The 21,341-nt window shown below is 41.3% G+C and overlaps 3 protein-coding genes, 1 long non-coding RNA gene and 4 other non-coding genes across 9 annotated transcripts; 7 read left to right on the top strand and 1 right to left on the bottom strand.

Moving 5' to 3' along the window:
- The first annotated feature begins 903 nt into the window (after nt 1-903).
- eif4a2 (eukaryotic translation initiation factor 4A) lies at nt 904-6,223 on the top strand. Its single transcript, XM_044025054.1, has 11 exons — nt 904-987; nt 1,811-1,868; nt 2,575-2,707; nt 2,983-3,122; nt 3,532-3,700; nt 3,780-3,889; nt 4,204-4,347; nt 4,701-4,838; nt 4,941-5,030; nt 5,311-5,390; nt 5,469-6,223. The coding sequence occupies exons 1-11, from the start codon at nt 959-961 to the stop codon at nt 5,611-5,613; spliced, it is 1,236 nt and encodes a 411-aa protein (XP_043880989.1). The 5' UTR covers nt 904-958; the 3' UTR covers nt 5,614-6,223.
- Nucleotides 2,750-2,823, top strand: LOC122782751. The gene has a single exon (XR_006361965.1). It is a non-coding gene; the product is annotated as a small nucleolar RNA SNORD2 (small nucleolar RNA).
- On the top strand, nt 3,352-3,428 carry LOC122782746. Its single transcript, XR_006361964.1, has one exon. It is a non-coding gene; the product is annotated as a small nucleolar RNA SNORD2 (small nucleolar RNA).
- On the top strand, nt 3,925-4,106 carry LOC122782739. Its single transcript, XR_006361961.1, has one exon. It is a non-coding gene; the product is annotated as a small nucleolar RNA SNORA81 (small nucleolar RNA).
- Nucleotides 4,421-4,604, top strand: LOC122782736. Its single transcript, XR_006361960.1, has one exon. It is a non-coding gene; the product is annotated as a small nucleolar RNA SNORA81 (small nucleolar RNA).
- A 1,224-nt stretch (nt 6,224-7,447) lies between the features above and the next one.
- Nucleotides 7,448-10,479, top strand: LOC122781812 (eukaryotic initiation factor 4A-II-like). The gene is made up of 10 exons (XM_044045844.1): nt 7,448-7,459; nt 7,562-7,754; nt 7,944-8,083; nt 8,314-8,482; nt 8,566-8,675; nt 8,967-9,110; nt 9,542-9,679; nt 9,767-9,856; nt 10,138-10,217; nt 10,305-10,479. The coding sequence occupies exons 1-10, from the start codon at nt 7,448-7,450 to the stop codon at nt 10,447-10,449; spliced, it is 1,221 nt and encodes a 406-aa protein (XP_043901779.1). The 3' UTR covers nt 10,450-10,479.
- Nucleotides 10,480-11,853: 1,374 nt separating this feature from the next.
- Nucleotides 11,854-13,316, top strand: LOC122780549. Its single transcript, XR_006361706.1, has 3 exons — nt 11,854-11,987; nt 12,114-12,785; nt 12,879-13,316. It is a non-coding gene; the product is annotated as an uncharacterized LOC122780549 (long non-coding RNA).
- A 1,663-nt stretch (nt 13,317-14,979) lies between these two features.
- On the bottom strand, nt 14,980-21,006 carry LOC122765522 (lactosylceramide 1,3-N-acetyl-beta-D-glucosaminyltransferase A-like). 2 transcript variants are annotated; one of them, XM_044019835.1, is made up of 2 exons: nt 20,708-21,006; nt 14,980-16,603 (listed from the first exon to the last, which is right to left on the bottom strand). In XM_044019835.1, the coding sequence occupies exon 2, from the start codon at nt 16,401-16,403 to the stop codon at nt 15,240-15,242; it is 1,164 nt and encodes a 387-aa protein (XP_043875770.1). In that variant the 5' UTR covers nt 16,404-16,603; nt 20,708-21,006; the 3' UTR covers nt 14,980-15,239. The 2 variants fall into 2 exon arrangements, with proteins under 2 accessions (XP_043875770.1, XP_043875761.1); XM_044019826.1 differs by having other exon boundaries at nt 14,980-16,665; nt 20,708-21,005.
- Nucleotides 21,007-21,341: the final 335 nt, after the last annotated feature.

Here is a 21,341-nt window from a genome sequence, read left to right as displayed (position 1 = left end):
TCGTGGAAATGAGAGGCTGAAAAAACTGAAAATGTAATTTGAAGTTACTTAAGTGGAGTGGACTTAAGTTATCATACTGAGAGTACATTAAAAACAAGTTTGTCTTGTCTTCAGCATTTACCAACAGAGACTGGGTCAAGACAAAGACAGATATGACATACGTATGAGGAATTAGTTTCTGTTGGCAAATGCTGAAGACAAGACAAACTTGTTTTCAGTCAGTCTTCATGACAGTGTCCCAAAGGGTGTCCTTAAAGGAAATGATATTCACAAAATCTTGGTGATAGAAAGTGATGCTTTGCTGTAAAGGATGTCCCTTTGTAGGTATACACAGGTGTGTGACAATGTGGGAAATGACATATACTAGTGGCGACTTCCCCACTGGTGACCTTGTCATTTTCACCCCTGACCTTCCAAATGTCTGCGCACACCACTGTTAATAATGCAGGGCAAATGGTAAAATATTGTAAAATACTGCATTCACCACGACATTTCCTGTTTTTAATGAACTCCCAATCTAATATGGTTTTAATAATATTTATTTCAAGCCTGCTCACGTTGTCCCTGCGTCTCATTTTCATGAAGTGAATTCCTAATTATCGCCCCCACTTGAACCCGCGCTTGAGAAATATTGCGCAATCTTGTCACTAGGTTTGACCCATCAGAGACACCGTACGTAACAGCCCTAACACCAGTTATTACTGCAATATCCTTCCGCTGGGAAATATAGTCTGGAACATTTTTCACTTTTTATCGGTTATTATTAACCAACAGCATTGTAGATATCAGGTGGTGAATAAAATGCAATGTTATCCAATCATTAAGTCAGTCAACTGAGACTCAACTGTTTTTGCCACCGAGCATTAAGTTCCTCAGTGAAAATAGTGCGGCTGCATAAAGGCAGTTGGCATCGCCATCACTGATCTTTCCAATCGCATGCCGAGGTTTGGACCAGATCATGTCTAGCGAGTCTGCGGATTACAACAGGTAAATGTTACATGGTGGAGGTGTTTTTGTAACTATACTTGAGGTTAATGTGTGGTCGACCGTTTTGTGGTGACGTACACGTTGTGTGCTGCCGAATTGGCCCCTATTTGAGGCTTTAAGACTTAAACTGTCAGAGCGAAATGGGTGCTAGCTCTGTGACGTGAAGCTAATCAGCTTCGCCGCAGTTCCAAATTTCCTTTGCGCACCAGGTAGTTAGGTGTGCCTTGTCGCGGTTGTAGTTGCCTTTTCAGACCTGTGTGTTCTTGAGGTTTTTAGCATTTGTGGCTAATTTTTGTGGAATTCAGAATTGTGGGGACAGGCTGCAGCTCGGCCTAGAATTGAGGCGGCAGAAGCTACTCCACAGGCCCGATTTTCCGACATGTTGGCTAACGGGCAATGGAGCGAAGCACCATGTTGATCCTTGTGAGTAATATAATAATATAGACGAAGTGGCTTTCAATTGTTCTATGAACCGATATAGAATTTTGACGAGATAATTAGGAAATAAAGGGGGCAGGCAGTGGAGCTCCACTCGTGCAATTCGACACGTGTGCCCAGCGAAGCCCCGGACTGTAATGAGACACGCTGGGTGTGACTCGTACTTTCGCTGGTGCGTTGTTCCGTAACTTAAGTAAGTTCTTTAAATGCGGAATGACACGTTTTCTGACTGTTATATGCAGCCTCCACATGGTCGACACGTGGTGGGAATAAGTATCGGATGTAAATACTGTTAACAGATTTAAACCACAAGTCCTTGTTTCGTCCTGTGAAAAACATGTCCAGGTTAAATCAAGTGAAATTGACCATTTCTGTGATTTAACAGCTCAAGAGATAGAGACCATGGGGGGCCAGAGGGAATGGAGCCTGATGGTGTCATCGAGGTAAGAACAGGACAACATATCGACTTTGTCAGTGTTGACATGAAATTCAAATTTATGATGAATAATTTAATTCGGAGCTGCAACAATTACTCATTAAATTGTCGACTATTGTGATAATTGATAAAATGGTTTTAGTGCTTTTTCATTAAAAACAAGCTTCTTGATTAATCGGTTTCTTAGATTATTTGTGAATATTTTCTGGTTTCTTTGCTCTATATAACAAAATCATTAAAACTGAATCATTTAGTTGAGGACAAAACGAGACTTGCAAACACATCCAGGTTTGGTAAACACATCAACATTTTCTGACTTAACTTATCAAACAAGTACTCGATTCATAAATAAAATGATTTCACAAATTAATGAGTTTGGTGTCCCAAAATGTTGCGTCACTGTCTTCCAGATTCAAGCATGTATTACTCTTTACTACAATGTGGCACAGCAGGAACTAAGTGAATACATGAATGTGAAATATGTAACGTTAACGGAAGCAATAGAATTAGTGTAGTTGGTAATTAGTAATTCAAGTGTTCAAAGGATGGCGCTAGGGTGCAAAGAAAAAAAACTTGGCAGTTATACGTTATGGATATCTACTGCTTCAAAACCCCGAAGAATAATGGGTTTAAATAAGTGACTCAATAGAGTTCACTGGATCTATTAGTTTTTGTTTTCCCTCACAAGCTTTCCCCTTTTGGTCTTTATCCAGAGCAATTGGAATGAGATTACGGACAACTTTGATGATATGAACCTGAAAGAGACTCTCCTCAGGGGAATATATGCATATGGTTTTGAAAAACCATCTGCCATCCAACAGAGGGCAATTATTCCTTGCATCCAAGGTACAGAACCTAAATTTATTTGAAGGTTAACGGTATACATTTGAGTGAAATGATGTTTTACCATCTTTCGGGACTTACCCAATAATGGGGATAATTTATTTTCTCACTGATCACTCAATATCGTTAAATTGACCTAATGAGAAATGCCCTGTGACAATGGCATTGATTATTTGCCCTACTGCCTGAAATCTCAGCAAGTTATTGATCTGTTCCAAGTCTGAGAAAATTATTTTGTTACTACAAATAACTATTTCTCTCTGTTCCCTTGCCATTAGGCCACGATGTTATTGCCCAAGCCCAGTCAGGCACTGGCAAGACGGCTACATTTGCCATTTCTATCTTGCAGCAGCTGGACATAGAACAGAAGGAGACCCAAGCTCTGGTTTTGGCTCCAACCAGAGAACTGGCTCAGCAGGTATGCTGTTCCTGAGGTCATGATGACCTCATCAGTGTCTCAGACCTAGGCAGCATATTGAGGACACTTGATTCAATTGCTAAGGTACCATTTTTCTTAAACTTGTCAAAATTCTCAGAATTTGAAACAAAGGGCCCTCTTCAGACTGGTGTAGTCTCTGTCCATGGCTACATTTGTCTAAATGGTGATCTGGCTTCATTTGTTGCACTTTGTGTTGATGTGGGAAATGGAGTGATATGATGGCATACCATCTTTCGGGACTGACTCATGCAATGGAGAGTTAACTTTTTGTTTTACTGATCACTTTGAACACATCTACATGTTAAGTTTGCAGGTCCTTTCAGGCCACATTTCCCTCATTGTCCTGAATTAGTGTTTTGTTTTGTTTGTTCTCGTCTCCTCTGATTAGATCCAGAAAGTGATTCTGGCATTGGGTGACTACATGGGGGCATCCTGTCATGCCTGCATTGGGGGGACCAATGTGCGGAACGAAATACAGAAGCTACAGGCTGAGGCTCCACACATTGTTGTGGGCACACCGGGGCGTGTGTATGACATGCTGAACAGGAGACATCTGTGTAAGTATAACCTGATCAACACAAAATGCTTTTCTGAGCTTGGATCGTGTGACCCACTCCTAGCTATTCTTTTCTATAGTCCCAAAGTGGATCAAGATGTTTGTCTTGGATGAAGCTGATGAGATGTTGAGTCGAGGATTCAAAGACCAGATTTATGAGATCTTCCAGAAACTGAGCACCCACATTCAGGTAAGTTTTCCTCTCAGTTCAGGAGTCGGTGGATACCCTTCTGCATTAACAGAACTCTGCTATAATTGTGTGATCCAGATTGAATCTGTTTCACGCACTAATGCTAGCCGAGTATTGCGTAGAAGGAGATCATTGTGCACTCTACCGGAAATGAGATGTGGTCGAACCTCTTTCTTAATGTTCGATGGCCTCCTTCTCAAGGTCTAGTGCCATAAAGTCAAAATTGAAATGTGTTTTTGAAAAGACTGCAGTGAAGTTGAACCTTTTCATTGTCAGTTCAAGGTTTTTAATGGTAAAACTTGATGTTTCTTCAGGTGGTCTTGCTATCTGCTACCATGCCACAAGACGTGTTGGAGGTGACCAAGAAGTTCATGCGGGAGCCTATTCGTATCTTGGTGAAGAAAGAAGAACTTACCCTTGAGGGTATCAAGCAGTTCTACATAAATGTAGAACGAGAGGTTGGCTCACTTTTCATTAAGACTGAATGAGTAACAATTTCAGTTTTCTTACCTGTATGTCTGTCACAAATGCCCCTTCTCTTTAAAGCACCCTGCTAAAACTGCAGGAGCCAAACCTTGCAGGTTTAGCTCATGTGGCCGTGTAAGCATGGGTACACCAGGGAAGGAAAGAAAAGACACAGTGTCCGAAATGAGGCTTGGAAGGACCTCTTTCTTAATGTCCAGTGTTCTTTGTCTCAAGATGCTGTGTTACATGTCAGCTGCGTTTTGATGGATTTTCGAAACAGTCTCCCCTCTGGGATTACGTCTGTTGTAATCTGTCTGTAAACTTTTATTTTTATGGATGTCTGCAGGAGTGGAAGCTGGACACCCTGTGTGATCTCTATGAAACGCTCACGATCACTCAGGCTGTCATCTTTCTCAACACAAGAAGAAAAGTCGACTGGTTGACTGAGAAGATGCACGCTCGAGATTTCACAGTCTCTGCTTTGGTAGGAAGTGTTCTTTGACTGTTCAGTCAGATCGTCACTTGTCTCGGCTTGTTTTTATGTTCATGCTGAGTTTTCCCAACTGAAATGACTTTGTATTCACAGCATGGTGATATGGACCAGAAGGAGCGTGATGTGATAATGAGGGAGTTTAGGTCTGGCTCGAGCAGAGTGTTGATCACCACTGACCTTCTGGTAAGTATGTGGTGCAATATGGTGGAAAGATTGCTTGGGTCAAGTTTAAATTCATGTGTGAAAATCAAACCCAAAAGGTTATAAATTCTGCCACAGTCCAAAAATGACTTGGCAATCCAAACTTTTGGGAGAGTAAAGCTCATGCTCCACAATGGGTTCTTCTACTGTAGGAATCTGTTACTTATTCTTGGGCGACATCACCATGTGCTCAGTGTTCCATTTGTCTATCTCCAAAGCAGAAATGCCACAATTGAAAGTCTATTGTTTTGTTTGTTGCCAGGCTCGTGGTATTGATGTCCAGCAGGTTTCCCTGGTCATTAACTATGACCTTCCTACCAACCGAGAGAACTACATCCACAGGTAAATCAGAATGTTGCACCAAATAAGCCGCTCAGTCTTCTGGTGAGTGTAACATGACTCGACCTTTACTCTCTCCAGAATTGGTCGTGGTGGTCGTTTTGGCAGAAAAGGAGTTGCCATCAACTTTGTGACTGACGAAGACAAGAGGATTCTTCGAGACATTGAGACGTTTTACAACACAACCGTGGAGGAGATGCCCATGAATGTGGCTGATCTGATTTGAGTCCGACATTTGAGATCATTTTTTTAATGCAGTGATAGCGATCGTCCACTTGCATTGTGCTTATTATTCGAGGGGGAAAAAACTTCTCAATGCTAAAGCTTGGATCGGGTTTTTGGTGTGCATTTAAAAGCGAGGTGATTTCTATGGTGGTCCCTCTAGGACAGTTGTAGATTCTAACCTCGATGGTTGGTTGGAGCTACAAAGCTATGGAGTCTGAAATCATGAAAGTTATTTTCATGTATATCTTTCCTTGGTCAATTAAAATGCGTGTATTTGATGTTCTCCAACATTTAGTAATTTACTTGTGGACTAAAAGGTATAAGTGCTGTATAAAGTCTGCAAACTATGTTATGCTAACATATATGCGGTATGGTTTTGGTCTGCTTAACGGACACATGTCATGTTATATTGTAGGTTCACTTGCTTTTGTTATCTTTTGTGAATGCATTAATTTAAATGTATTTTTATCCCACTTGCTTAATGAGAATTCCTCACTGGTTGGTTATATTTTGCTGATGTGGTTTTACCCTGCTGTTTTTCCCCTGGAATACTTTTCAGAATTCCTTCTAGAATTGTATGAATGTCTTAATAAACTGAAATTACAAGTAAACTTGTTAGTAATGTTTGTTTTTGAGAGAAATTTATCTATTTCAATGAAGGTATTTGCTGCCACTGGTGTCACCATTACCAACTAAGGCTGGTTTTCAACTATAAAATAGTGCCTATTAACTGTGGTGGAATCATCACCAGTGCTGTTGCTAAATACACAATTCTGATTAAATATTGAGATTTTAGACATTACCCTAGTGATTCTTAGATAAACCCATGGTTTTATAAGGATTCTTAACTCTTTCCAACTGATCTGCAGTAAGGCATTCTGCGACTTGATTCTTGTGGTGGACGTCCCTTCCAATGACAGTGCTCTACCAATCAGTGGCCGGCATTCTGGTGACGCCCCGCACAGTACCTGCTCGGCTCGCATGAAACCTCACCACAAAAGGTACTCGATTATTTACCTTGTTCTTTCTCTCCCTAGTTTGCCTTTTTTCCTGTCTGTCTCTCCCCCTGTTCTCATCTTGCAGGCTGTAGGATCCAGTTCTGAGGCTATTGTCATCATTAACAGTCATAGTATTGTGCTATGTCAGTATATTTTTTCTTTTCAATCTTTGCTACTGGTTGTATAAATTACATTGACTATAAACACGTCATTACCGATTCAGAAATGTCCTGTCTAATCCTATAATATAAGATACAGCTGTTTGTTTTTCACAACTGCACCTGGTCCCTTTCTTTTGTCTCTACCTCCTTTTCTGTCCCCCACCTCTCCTGTTCCCCATTTTTCCTTTCACCCCAACCTGTCGAGGCAGATGGCCACACATCTTTGAGTCTGGTTCTGTCAGAGATTTCTTACTATTAAAAGGGAGTTTGTTTTTTCTCTACAGATGCCTAGTATTTGCTCATTGTGTGGACGGTTTGGTTCTCTCTATAATGTAAAGTTTTCTGCCTTACTATGTACAGTGCCATGACATCATGTATGTTGTGATTTGGCGCTGCAAAGGTAAGATTGAATTGAATTGAATCGGCTGTGCACTGCAGCTTTTCTTCAAAGGACATGATCTCATCGTCAACTGCTTTGATGTCCTGTAAGACTGTTATGGCTTTGAAATGTCTGATTATGAGCTGCTTAAACCCCAAATACGTTCATGTCACCGTTAACCACCACCACTACTAACAAAGAATTCACAAATAGAGGCAGGCATTAACACAATATTCCAAATCTCAACTGCTGTATAACACCAACAACAATAACCTATGTGAAACACCAAAGAAAACAATGGATTTTAAGGTGAGAACAACAAGTCAGACGGTAATGCAACATGACTGATGGTAACTGTCATGAAAAAACAAAGACGAAGAATGAGAAGGACGTTATGAAGTGATTTAAAAGAGTTTAGTGAGTCTGTTCTTTTTTCATCTTTATTCCTTTTCATGTTTTCATTTTATCCAGAGCAATCAGAATGAGATTACAGACAACTTTGACGACATGAACCTGAAAGAGGCTCTCCTCAGGGGAATATATGCGTATGGTTTTGAAAAACCATCTGCCATCCAACAGAGGGCAATCATTCCTTGCATCCAAGGTACAGAAACTACATTTAGTAGTGATTTTTAACAATCCATCGCAACTCAATAATGGGGATAACTCATTGATTGCTGTAAGTTTATCACATTCTGTTGTGATTGGATTGGAATTCATCTTTTTTTTCTTTGCTTTTAAAAAAAACAAACAAAAAAAATACAAATAATAATCTTTGTCCCCTTGCCATTAGGCCAAGATGTCATTGCCCAAGCCCAGTCAGGCACTGGCAAGACGGCCACGTTTGCCATCTCTATCTTGCAGCAGCTGGACATAGAGAAGAAGGAGACCCAAGCTCTGGTTTTGGCTCCAACCAGAGAGCTTGCTCAGCAGGTATGCTGTTCCTGAGGTCATGTAGATCTCATCAGTGTCTCAGACCCAGACAGCATAGTGAGGACACTTGATTCAAGTGCTAGGGTACCATTTTTAAACCCATAACAATGGAGAGTTACCTTCATTTGCTGATCACTTTGATTTTCAACCTGTTGAAGCCACAAGTCCCATCATGCCTCATTGTCTTCAATTAATGTTTTGTTTTGTTTGTTCTCGTCTCCTCTGATTAGATCCAGAAAGTGATTCTGGCGTTGGGTGACTACATGGGGGCATCCTGTCACACCTGCATCGGGGGGACCAATCTGCGGAGCGAAATACAGAAGCTACAGGCTGAGGCTCCTCAAATAGTTGTGGGCACACCAGGGCGTGTGTTCGACATGCTGAACAGGAGACATCTGTGTAAGTATCATGGGTGCTGATTAGCAAGAAAAGCTTTTATATAAACTTTATCTTGTGACCTCTTCATCACATTTCCTGTATAGTCCCAAAGAGGATCAACATGCTTGTCTTGGATGAAGCTGATGAGATGTTGAGTCGAGGGTTCAAAGACCAGATTTATGAGATCTTCCAGAAACTGAGCACACACATTCAAGTAAGTTTTCCTCTCTGCATTAACAGAACTCTGCTATGATTGCATGATCCAAATCTCATCTGTTTCACACAAAAATGTTAGAGTATTGCGTCGAAGGCGACTGTTGTGCACTGTACCAGAAATGAGTTGTGGTCAAACCTCTTTCTTAATATTAATTGGCCTCTTTCTCAAGGTCTAGTGCCATAAAGTCATACAGTTAATACTTTTGAAAAGGCTGCACTGAAGTTTTGATCAGTGGACCCTGAGAGGTGTAATGCTGAGTTTCACTTTAAAACTGTTGTGTTTTTCCAGGTGGTCTTGCTATCTGCTACCATGCCACAAGATGTGCTGGAGGTGACCAACAAGTTCATGCGAGAACCTGTTTGCATCTTGGTAAAACAGGAGGAGCTTACCCTTGAGGGCATCAAGCAGTTCTACATAAATGTAGAACGAGAGGTGAGTTCGCTTTCGGTCCTTTGTCTTACCTGTATGACAGTCATAAATGTCCCTTCTCCCTCAAGCACCCGCTGTGTCAGCATGGGTACACCAGAGAAGGAAAGAAAAGGGCACAGTGTTGGAAATAAGGCTCGGAGGGACCTCTTACCTACAGAGTGACTAAACCCTTCCTTTTCAGGCTAACTTTGCCCAATGCCTGATTTTGAAAAATGCCAAGAAGTCGTCTGAGAGCTGAGTGAGAGAAGGAGGAGGGGAGGTCTGGTAATGAAATGTGACACTGAGTTGGTGCTCTGTGAGACGAGTCTAGTGTCTTTTGTCTCAAGGTGCTGTGCGTTACATTGCATATCTCCATCATGTTTTTGTCTGGTTTATTGTTCAGTCGATGGTGCATTCCTGAGCATAATCTGCCTTTGTTTGTATGATGTCTGCAGGAGTGGAAGCTGGACACCCTGTGTGATCTCTATGAAACGCTCACGATCACTCAGGCTGTCATCTTTCTCAACTCGAGAAGAAAAGTCGACTGGTTGACTGAGAAGATGCACGCTCGAGATTTCACAGTCTCTGCTTTGGTAGGAAGTGTTCTTTGACAGTCAGATCGTCGCTTGTTTTTATGTTCATGCTGAGTTTTCCCAACTGAAATGACTTTGTATTCACAGCATGGTGATATGGACCAGAAGGAGCGTGATGTGATAATGAGGGAGTTTAGGTCTGGCTCTAGCAGAGTGTTGATCACCACTGACCTTCTGGTAAGTATGTGGTGCAATATGGTGGAAAGATTGCTTGGGTCAAGTTTAAATTCATGTGTGAAAATCGAACCCAAAAGGTTATAAATTCTGCCACAGTCCAAAAATGACTTGGCAATCCAAACTTTTGGGAGAGTAAAGCTCATGCTCCACAATGGGTTCTTCTACTGTAGGAATCTGTTACTTATTCTTGGGCGACATCACCATGTGCTCAGTGTTCCATTTGTCTATCTCCAAAGCAGAAATGCCACAATTGAAAGTCTATTTTTTTTGTTTGTTGCCAGGCTCGTGGTATTGATGTCCAGCAGGTTTCCCTGGTCATTAACTATGACCTTCCTACCAACCGAGAGAACTACATCCACAGGTAAATCAGAATGTTGCACATGTTGCACCAAATAAGCTGCTCAGTCTTCTGGTGAGTGTAACATGACTCGACCTTTACTCTCTCCAGAATTGGTCGTGGTGGTCGTTTTGGCAGAAAAGGAGTTGCCATCAACTTTGTGACCGACGAAGACAAGAGGACTCTTCGAGACATTTCGACATTTTACAACACAACCATGGAGGAGATGCCAATGAATGTGGCCAACCTGATTTGAGCCCCATATTTTGAATAAGTGTTCTTTTCTTTTTATCTATGTATATATGTATGTGTATATATATGTGTGTGTATATATATATGTATATATATATATATATATATATGTATATATATGTATGTATATATATATATATTAGTAATGTAGTTTTTTCCACCTGCATTGTGCTCACAGTACTCAAGGGTAAAAAAAAACAAACATTGATTGGATTGAAGTTAAAAGTGAGATGACAATATATAATGGTCCCTCTCAGACAGTAGTAGATTGTAACGTGTGACTACTTTTTATACAATACAATTGTATATACGTATATAATACAATTCTGATTGCTGTGAAGCCAGGAGAATTTACATGTTATTGTGGAGATTGATTGGCTGAAATAAAATGCTGGAGCACAACAAGGTGCAAAGTTCTATCCTGAAGCAGAAACAAAAAAAAAATCTACCCGGTACTTCTATTTAGTTCCCTGGTCACGGGTGAAAATGCAGATAGTCCCTGGTAATAGTTTAAATAAAATCAGATTGCTGTAAGTAAACTTTGTTTTGATCTATTGTGCGTTAAGCGTTAATGTACCCAATTTTATTTAAAAGTATCCACCCATGAAAACAATCCTCAGGCTACTACTGAACCTGAGAAGCCATTTGGCAGTGGTGAATAATGAGCTGGTCAGATATTTTGACAGGTCACACTGGGAAACAGCACAGGGGTAAATAATCACATTAATGATGGCTGAGTTCCATTTCGCTTCTCCATTTATATTCACTGTGCAAGCAGACTCACTGTTGTACTGTCCTATCTGACGTGAACAGAGCCATCATTGATTAACTCCTATTAGAGTGAAACAAGAGTTGTGTTCTGGCACCATCTAGTGGCATGTAAGCAGTAAGGCCTTATCCAAGACTATAGGGACATACAAATCAGAGTTATATATTAGAGGAGAGGTTTCAAACCCCCCCAATCCTTGACCTAGCAGGGGCTCTAATCTGCTTCTGCTTGACTATGAGTAGCCCCTGTTTTTTTTTCCTATGTATTTATTTATTGCGTCATGATCATGTTTTTCATTATGTGCTATATTTTGTTAGCCTGGCAGACCAGACCTACATCAAGATGGGTAGGGTACCTTGATGTAGGTCTGTAGGTAGTAGTGCAACATTCTTGAACCCTGGCTGCAAATAAAATTTGAGAGTTCTGGGCTAAAATATTGGTTCATCTAAAAAAAAAAGTAAAGACTTTTATTTTGAAATTCCATGAAATATCATCACAAATCATGATGCAATACTGTGATTGTAATTCATTTTAATCTGAACAGTTAATCTCTACACACACCCAACACCTTGTCGCAGGGGGCCTGTGGAACTGCCAGTCAGCTACCCACAAGACTGAGTTCATCTCTGGCTTTGCTACAGAGCAATGCCTGGACTTCCTTGCTCTCGCTGAGACTTGGATAACACCGTCCAACACATCCACCCCTGAGGCTCTCTGCTCCGCCCACTCTTTCTCCCACACACCCAGATCCACTGGCAGAGGTGGCGGGACAGGTCTGCTCATCAACCCCAACTGGACTTTCACTCTTTACCCACTGCCACACTTCTTGTTTGAATTTCATGCAGTAACTGTAACTCATCCAGTAAAACTAACCATTGTTGTCATCTACTGTCCACCAGGCCCATTGGGAGACGTCTTGGATGAACTAGATGTCCTCCTCCTTTCAAACACCACTTGTGCGACTTTAACATCCAGTCATCCGACGAGTCAACCTCACTGTAACTCCACTTCTCTGATCATTTCTTCATATCCTACTCTCTCCCACTCTCCCAATCTGATGACCTCATCTCATCAGCTACTGCACTCGTCTGTCGTAACATTCGCCAAGTGTGATCAGACCTTTGCTGCTGGAGCCTTTAAATTGTGGACCATTGATCTGTTGACATGAGATGGGCCACATCCCTAATGTCTTTCATGTCAATCTTTCATAATCAGAAAGCGTATGAATATTTACGGTATACTGCTTTCATTTTGTGTGTAACTTGTTTTTTTTATTCTGGCGTTATATGTATTCTTTATTGATGTATATTTTAATTTTTATTACTCCTCCTTGATATCATGGAGTCAGGTCTTATTCCTGTAAAGGTTATTTTGAACAAGCTATAGTTTCACGTTCAGGCTCAGGTGGTGAGCGATTGACTATATTTAGTATTCCAACTTTCAGTCAACGTAATTATTTTTCAATGCAGCCACCTCCCCACGCTCTTAAAGCGAATTATGATGAGTTTCATTAATGACTTACCTGTCAATCAGCGGCTGATTCTCAGTGATGATCACTTGAGTGAAAACAGGTAAAGTTATCTTTGTTGTGAAATTAGACTTCAGCAGGTCACATATTGTTCATGTCATCAGTAACTGAAAACCTGTTTGCCTTAAATTCACAGTGCACATTTTTCGTCTCTGTGTTTCCATGGAAACAGAGCAGATGTTTGGAGAACAGCTAATCCAGGAGCTCGTCACATTTCAGGATGAGGTGCCATGAATAAACATATAGACAGAGACGGGGAGAGGCCGTCGTTGGCAGATGGCGCTGACATTTTTACTCGTGTTTTGACTGAAGGTGGTTTGGTTAAACAGCCAGTGTTGTTGGCGAGGACATGGTTAAACAGCCAGTGTTGTTGGCGAGGACATGGTTAAACAGCCAGTGTTGTTGGCGAGGACATGGTTAAACAGCCAGTGTTGTTGGCGAGGACATGGTTGTGCCCATAGCAGAAAGGATGACGGACAAAGAAAAATGAGACCCACCTTTGTTTGCCTGTGAAGGTTTCTGACGTTCATCATCTCTATATATATCTATAGATATATATATATATATGTATGTACACTATATGTATACACACATATAGATGTGTGTACACCTACAACACCTGCAGTACATCATGTCATACACTCATTTCATATACATTTATACATTACAAAGAAATCTTGTTTTTTGTGATCTCAAACTCAGTTAAAGGTCCATTCTCCCAAAAGGAAAAGTTGACCCTCTTCACTTCATGTGAGCAGAGTATCTCTGCTTTGGGTTCGCTGCTAACATGATGAAATGCATTACTTTCCATTCTAACAACATGATTTTATTGGAAAAAAATTGAAAATCTTAACTACCCCCCCACGCACGTACACTTATTATTACAAAACATTGCATTTTCAATATATTGTGCAGCCCTGCAACATCATTTATTAGGTTAATAGAAAACGATATGAAAAACCTAACCAACCAAATGTACTGTAATTGCTGTGCCAAAACAACCAGTTGGGAGTTAAACAAGACAACACAGTATGTGCAGTAGTTTGGAGGCAGCTCGCAAAAACGGGCAGAAGGAAGTCTGCTCACATAACTTGACCAAATTAACCTACACAGTACCATGTCATATAGCTTCAGAAGTGCTGCTTTGCAGGTGCATGTTCTCATTAGTCATAAATGAAACGTCATTTTATTCAGTGTTTCCCGTACAATCATTGACAACCACTGCAAAAACCTTCACACAATCTACAGTATGTGCCACTAATGATTGTCACTCATAACGTACACATGTCAGCACAACAAAAGACACATTTCATTAAAATTAGTTTGACTTTGAGAAATACGGTCCAAGCTGTCGTGGGAAAAAAAAAACACATTCCAGGGCAAAGAAACACTGAATAGAGAATATTGCATAAGTTAAAGCATTAGGTTATAAAACAGTAAAAAGGTGAGATGATGCACATGCAAACTCTTCACAGAAAGAGTTGTAGGAGTTTTTGTAGGGTGGTCTCTCTGTATCCATAAAGACTTTTACTCTTGTCTTTATGAGTGTCACAGAGGAACCCTTTCTGTTACCTTTGTCTCGCACCATCTTTTAGATTGTTTAAAGAACTGAATTCTGGTTTGAGACTCAACAGCTTCTCTTGGTAAATGATGATTAAATTAAGTAGAGTTATGCAGTAAAACCCATGGAATCAGAGTCTGTTTCCTGAGTGTTCTATTAATTCACAGCCCACACACACATTGTTACTCATCATTGCACAATTGTCACAGGTGTTAAACGGGCTTTTAACAGCATAATAAATTCACTCTAAAGTTTATTAAATATGTAAATGAGGCCTTGGGTTAAAACCTATTTCAGCACGTTCTATATGTTCACTCCAATTAACAAGAGGTCATCGATAGGTCAGTGATCTCATTCTGTGACAGTAACATGTGGCTTTTCCACTACATAGTCCCAGCACAGCTTGACCGTTGCTTTTCCATTAGCGACAGTACCTGCTCTGATGAGGCGAGCTGAGCCGATACTACACGTCGACAGACTGCCACTGATCCATCACAGTGTCGTCACGGAGTATTTCAGTTCAGTGACTGAGTCAGACGGAGTCTGTGCTCCAGTCATGCAGGAAGTACTGAAGGATTCTGTGAACCAATCTTTTTAATTAACAGAATGATTCAGTGCACCAAGAACCTGCTTTACAAGTCACTAGTGTGTCGCGTGTAAAAGGAAGTCACAGCGGTTTCGTGCAGTGATGACTCCGCCCATGTTGAGGAGGTACTATAGTAATGGAAGACGAACCAAACCGTGTCGTGCCGTGTCGTTTCAGGACTATGTAGTGGAAAAGCGCATCATGCAATCTCTTCGCTTCCTGCAACTCGGACCACATGGCGGTCTTTTGACAGACATGGGTGTCCAGCTAAAACGACTGAGGTAATAATTGCAGCACTGGTCCAAAGTTTCTCTATAGCACGTACTGACACACATCCAAACCTGAATAATCTACAAAAAGGCTGCTTTGCAGGGGTAAGTGTTGAGATAGTAAGGTTTACAAAGAAGAGCCATTTTCACAGCTGTGCAATACAGCCTGCCAAAGACTCCAGAGCTCCCCCTTTTGACCTGCGGGTGTGTTGCCGCCTTCCACAAGCCATGGATATCCTCCACGTGACCATGTGAGGTCATCATCTTGTCATAGATGCACGGGTGGTAAAGTGCTTTGCCCTCTCCTGAGAAAAAGAAATGATCCTGCGGTGTGACACCAATGGCGTTGGCACATATGCCCATGAACACATCATCTATGTAAAGAGAGGCGTTCATGGTCAAAGTGGCTTGATAGACTTTGTCCGCCACGTCGCTGGAGATAACATACCCGGCCCCCGCCGTGTAGTCAGGGTACGATATCCAGCGGTACATATCAAAGGACATGTAGTACTTGCTGTCTTTCCTGCGGATGGGCGGGGCCCCTCTGTGCACTCGGCCAATCCAGAATTGCGTGACACCCCTGTTGCTCACGTCCTGCAGGTAGCTCACCAGGTTGGGCATGTGGACAAAGATGTCGTCATCGGCCGTCATGAGGAAGCGGGCGTGTGCACAGCGGCTGTGCATCCAGTGGAACTGCATGATCAGCTTCAGGGTCAGGTTGTGAAAAGTGTCTAAGAAGTCCTGTTGAATTATATCCCCATAGAGCTGGTCCTCGAAGATGAGCTGCTTTTGAAAGCCCAACTCACTGGTGTCACTCCACATTGGCTTGTCCTTGTTTGTGAAAGGGGCTCCTAAGGCAAACAACACCTTGACTGTCACTCCAAGACTTTTCTGGATGTAGGCCTCATTCCCCCAGGTAGATCTGATGGCATGTCGTCTCTCAATGTTATTTGGCGACGATTTGACAAAGAGGAGGAGGAGGACGTCCTGTCCAGTGCACTTATCCGGGTGGTCCAGCAGGTAGTGGAAGTCGCTGAACCTTCTCGCCTCCTCACGTGGGATGGTGAAGCTCTTGTTGATGTCCATGAACTGGTTGATTAGGTAGCGATAGGAGTAGGACTTGATGTGGCTGACGACGTTTGTGTTCAGCTGCTCCCAGCAAACCATCACCACGGACAGCACCAGGCAGGTGGTCATCAGCTGTAGAAACTGGCATCGGCGTATGCGACGGAATCTTAACAACATTCTGAAAGCGCGTCACCCCGTGTCGGTGTTGAGGTCAGCAGTGGCTTTGAAGCAGCTGGTTGTGTCAGTGTGTGCAGAGGTGCCGAGAAGAGTGAAGTTGTTGCGGTTGACAATGTGGAACTGTGATGCCTCAGAGCTGCACGGGGTGGTTCATCCATCCTAGGTTTTCCCCTTTCAGCAATGCATGGGAGCCACGAGGTCTGCTGGGAAACAGTCACCAGAGCAGCAGATTATTCACCAATAAAGCTGTTGCCTGAAAGATCTGAGACAAGAGAGCACATATTGTCAGAGTTGAACAACAATTGTGTGCAAACACAGGATAAAAGAACTGCTTCCCTTGATTTCAACAGCAGGAAATGCAAACAAACCATTATTTCTAAATGTTGGTTTAGGCCACATCTTCTCTATTTTGAAGCAACAGCGTGTGTCATGTTGTTTGGTATTTTGCAATTGGAAAATATATTAAATGTGTTAATTAAATTAGCTTAGTTTGAGTGTGTTTTAGCTCAACAAACTCAAAAAGAGGAAACACCTGTGTTTGGGTAATTCAAATTGTGTTTTAACCACTAAACTACACATATCCCATTTCCAGAAAGGTTGGGACACTTTCTCCAAAAACAATACAAACTAAAATCTGTAATTTGTTGAATCACTTGTTGGAAAAGCAAAAAAAAAAAGCCCATATATGCCCATTCCACTTTAGATTTTAGTGCGTGATCTACACTTATGAGATATATGCAAGATAAAATGTCTCTAATACATTTTGTGGAAAAAACGTTTATGACTAAATGCATGATGATATAATCCTAATAGAGAACATACAACAACCAACGACCTTTCACTGGCATGTTTTTATTGTTGTTGTAAACAGACAGATTTTACAAACCAAATTAAACACAGTCTTGTGATCGAAAAAAAACAAACAATTAATACAATAAATGTGTTGTGTTACACAGCCTTGTATGCGATGATAATCATCAATGAGACAGGTTTAACGAGGAAGCTAACAAACAAAGCCTTGTACTCTTCATCACCGCATCTGACAAATTATTTAAATCGCTGCACTGCAATGCAAAAACGTTGAAGCACCTTATCGTGCACTGTTGTGAGCAGTGTTTGTGTGACTATGACTACAAAAGTGTGGTTTATGTGTCAAGATGGGACCATATTTATAGTTTAGCAGCTTTTACTCCACTACATTTCCTCCATTTTTGTTACTCGTATTCGCTATCCATATTGTGTGTAACACATTCATACCCAAGAAAGTAGCTTTATGTACCCAGTTGTGGGTGAATGTTACATCTGAAAGGTAAAATTCTGGATTAGTTGTGGCCGACTTAGACTCAGGAATCAATAGGCCAAGTGGGAGGTGTAGAACTTTCCAGCAGGCAAAGCTATTACTCTATTTATTGTTATATGCGATAAATAATATGATAAATATAACCTCCAGTCTGTGTGTACGGAGCATGCACTGTTGGTAATCAAAGCACAGTTGTTATCAAAGCACAAATGCTAAATATCGATATATCGGTCGACCTCTAGCCGCACCATTGATGTAGATGCTGAGGAGTAGAATCAGACGTTGGCGATGTCTTGTTTAAAGCAAGACTGGCAAACATTCCAATAGCAAAGCTACAACAATTCTTATCTACAATTCCCAAAAAGTTAAAAAGTGTAATTAAAAAGTGTAACTGTTGTATTCATCAGTTTCTTTAAATGTTCATGTTTGTTCATGTGTAACACATAAAGTTGTTTGTCAGTGTTTTTCAGCATTTGTAAGGAGTGCAGCTTCTGTGGAAATGGAGTTTGCATATTTAACATCGCTTGTGCTTTTGCATTTGACATCAGCAGCATCATACATGTATACTCAGTGTTTCTGCGTTCTCTGTGTGACAACTGTCCACTGAAATGTCAAAGGTTAGTGGCCGGGGAAGGGACTGAATGCAAAAGCCTACACAGCAAATATTGCAACACGGACTCGGCCATAATGGAAGGGTTTAAAGGCGCAGACCCACTGAAATCGCTGAGAGTCATGGAAATCCATTGGGACACAATGGACAGCATCAGAACAGCTCTGCAGCACAATGTGGGACAAGAATAGCCTGCTTCCGCTTGGGCTAAAATGAAGGCTGAGGGGGGTCATGATGGGCCCAGGATGTGGGAGTCCCACTGTTGCCCATCAATGTCTTTTTCTCTATCACACCAGCCTCCTGCTTTGAAACATTTGTTCACTTCAACTTAAAGCAATAGCATACAGCACAAGCCTGTTTTTTATACATGAACTTGTCACCTCACATTAACATGCGAGTACGATAGAATCAGGGATGGATGTATGGCGGCCTGTAAGGGTTAGTTTGCCCAAACAACAAAATAAACCCTCTATTGTTAACAAATTGGATTATTTGGCTTCGTCATATCTATGATGCCATGATCTGTGAGCTCAGCTCAGATGTTGCACTGATGTATCACTTGTGAGACGTGCACGTGATGCTGAGTCAGCTGCTCAATAGTTCGTTTGATAGGCTTCGGACTTGGTAGGTGACTTCCCAGGGACACTTGTGCAGTGCAGTGCCCATCCGGTGTTTGTAGGAGAAATGCAAAGGGTATAGCTGAATGAGTTGCTTCTGCAAAGCCTCTCATCTGTTACCATGGCAACCATGGTAGTAAATCAGACAGTACACTGGAGTACTGCAGATTTGAATCTATAACAGTTTGATTGACAGGCTTCAAACTTGGCAGGTGGCCTACATATGGAAACCCATTTCCTCCACTGACATAAAAATATGTATTAGTAAGTCATAATAATGAGATACTACGTCACAATGCGATACTATATCATAATTGTGAGATACTAAGTCCTAATAATGAGATACTACATCACAACGCGATACTATAGCATATTAGCGAGATACTAAGTCCTAATAATGAGATACTAAGTCCTAATAATGAGATACTAAGTCCTAATAATGAGATATTATCTCTTAATTATGACTTGTATGCATTATTTTTTTCCCCATGTGCCGGAAACAGCCTTCCATACTTCCATACTACTACTAACGAGCTTTTACAACCATGTCAACATCTCAGATCAGTGCAGGACAGCACTTTGGCATATTTGAAGCACTTACTTACTTGTAGCTCTTGTTTGTGATCCAAATGTCGAAATGCACTATTGTAAGTTGCTTTGGATACAAGTGTCTGCTAAATGACATGTACATGTAATATAATGTAAGAAGCTATTTTTATTTCATTTTAATCTTAATTTCTTTAAAAAAAAAATTTAATTTTTAACTTGTGTGCTCTTTCTGATTCTTACTGAGTCTGATATGGAGCAACTGTAACAAAACCATTTCCTTCAGGTTAATAAAAGTATTCTGATTCTGAAACAGATGAAAGACCTGAAAGAGGCTCAGTATTGTTGTCTGTTAAAGGACACGTGTGTCAGAGCGGCCGTTCGATGATCACGTGACACATGCATCTCTGAAAATTAGTAAAAAAAATAAAATATTTTTTTTGATGAAGTGTCCCTTTGATGGTGTTATTAGCGCGTGCAGCACCAACTTTCATGTTGTTTGGATAAGAAACGCGAGACAATACGGGTCCACAGCGGAAACTACAGTTACAGACAGTATCACAGAGTAATCTGTGTGAAGTGAGTCGTTCAGATGTCAATCTGCTTCTCCAAACTTAAAATGACGATGTCCCCAAATGTCTTGCTTATATTCACATTCAAGAAGATAACTTGTTTTTTGCATGTGCATAAAAAACAACAAGCTGCGAGGAACATAGAGTTATTGCGTGCGTATAATACTGGACTATCTTGTTTGTTAAGTAACAGCATCACAATAGTGTGTAATGATGATGTACAGATAGAAACAGTGCTCGTGTTACACGTGGCATCTGTTAACATGGTGACCGTGTTGTGAAAACTCTAGTAACTCTGTGTATTTGTATACATCTGAACTGTTAATGTGTTGTTTCTCTGCGCTTTGGTCACTGCTTATTGCAGCTGTGCAACAGCAGAAGTTCTGTTTCACTGGGTGAGTGAAGGTGTTGTCAGGTTAACGTTGTGTAAACAAGTTAAACATGATTTTCCACCGTAATTCCTTTCCAAACACTGTACTTACTTGACACAGGGAGCCTTCCCTGGAGCGCAAATAATTCTCTCTGAGCTTCACCTCACTGCCTCGGCTGCGCTGTGTAAGTGAACCACCCCACTAACATATTTCCCAGGTCACCATTTTTATAAATAGATTGTAAGACACACAGAGACGTGTTTCAAACGAGGGAACAAGTCCACTCACCAGCAAAACATCAAACATCGCCGTGTGAATCCAGCACAGACGCAGCACAGTTGTCTTGTGCCATAAACAGCTCCTTTTCTCCGCTTTAAGTTTACTTCTCCATCAGAGGACAGGAGGTGAAGTGCTGGTCACATGCAGACCCTGGAATAACAGTCAAACCCTCTGTGTGGACGAGGGGTGTGTCTCTGTTTGTCTCTGTCTCATCAGGTGTGAGGGTGTCCTCCTCTTGTACCGTCAGTACGTGGACTCTGAAGTGTCTCTAAATGAGGCAGCTGTCTGTCCTCCTGCGTCTCTCACGGTGGGAGTGGTCTCATCAGGCGGCAGGAGGAGGAATAACCTGATCAGCATCAGTTCATTTTCAGTGTCAGGCTGAAAATGGGTTGGACTGTCACAGGAATTTATGATGAATTGTTTTGTTTAAAAGTAAGACACAGCCACGAGTGTATTCACACTGACATCATCTTTAAACAGGAAATGCTATAGTTGTCTTTTCTAAATTATATGGAACATGACTAATTTCAAAAGCAGCATTTTAAGTATTTTTGACATTTGGAACTCATAAACAGTCCTCTATTTTGCAACTGCTATCCTTTATTTGTTGATCATAAAGTCCTTCACAAAACCACCTCTTTAC

The sequence above is a fragment of the Solea senegalensis genome, linkage group LG1 (assembly GCF_019176455.1).
Source record: "Solea senegalensis isolate Sse05_10M linkage group LG1, IFAPA_SoseM_1, whole genome shotgun sequence".
Taxonomy (NCBI): domain Eukaryota; kingdom Metazoa; phylum Chordata; class Actinopteri; order Pleuronectiformes; family Soleidae; genus Solea; species Solea senegalensis.
This window is presented reverse-complemented; position numbering and strand designations above follow the sequence as displayed.

Bases quoted from the DNA above. Each gene is read 5' to 3' on its own strand.
- LOC122781812 (XM_044045844.1), top strand. The intron at 7,755-7,943 runs GTACAGAAACTA...CCTTGCCATTAG, and splicing joins AATCATTCCTTGCATCCAAG to GCCAAGATGTCATTGCCCAA. The intron at 8,084-8,313 runs GTATGCTGTTCC...TCCTCTGATTAG, and splicing joins CCAGAGAGCTTGCTCAGCAG to ATCCAGAAAGTGATTCTGGC.
- eif4a2 (XM_044025054.1), top strand. From the start codon at position 959: ATGTCTAGCGAGTCTGCGGATTACAACAG. The intron at 988-1,810 runs GTAAATGTTACA...GTGATTTAACAG, and splicing joins GAGTCTGCGGATTACAACAG to CTCAAGAGATAGAGACCATG. The intron at 2,708-2,982 runs GTACAGAACCTA...CCTTGCCATTAG, and splicing joins AATTATTCCTTGCATCCAAG to GCCACGATGTTATTGCCCAA.
- LOC122765522 (XM_044019835.1), bottom strand. From the start codon at position 16,403: ATGTTGTTAAGATTCCGTCGCATACGCCGATGCCAGTTTCTACAGCTG.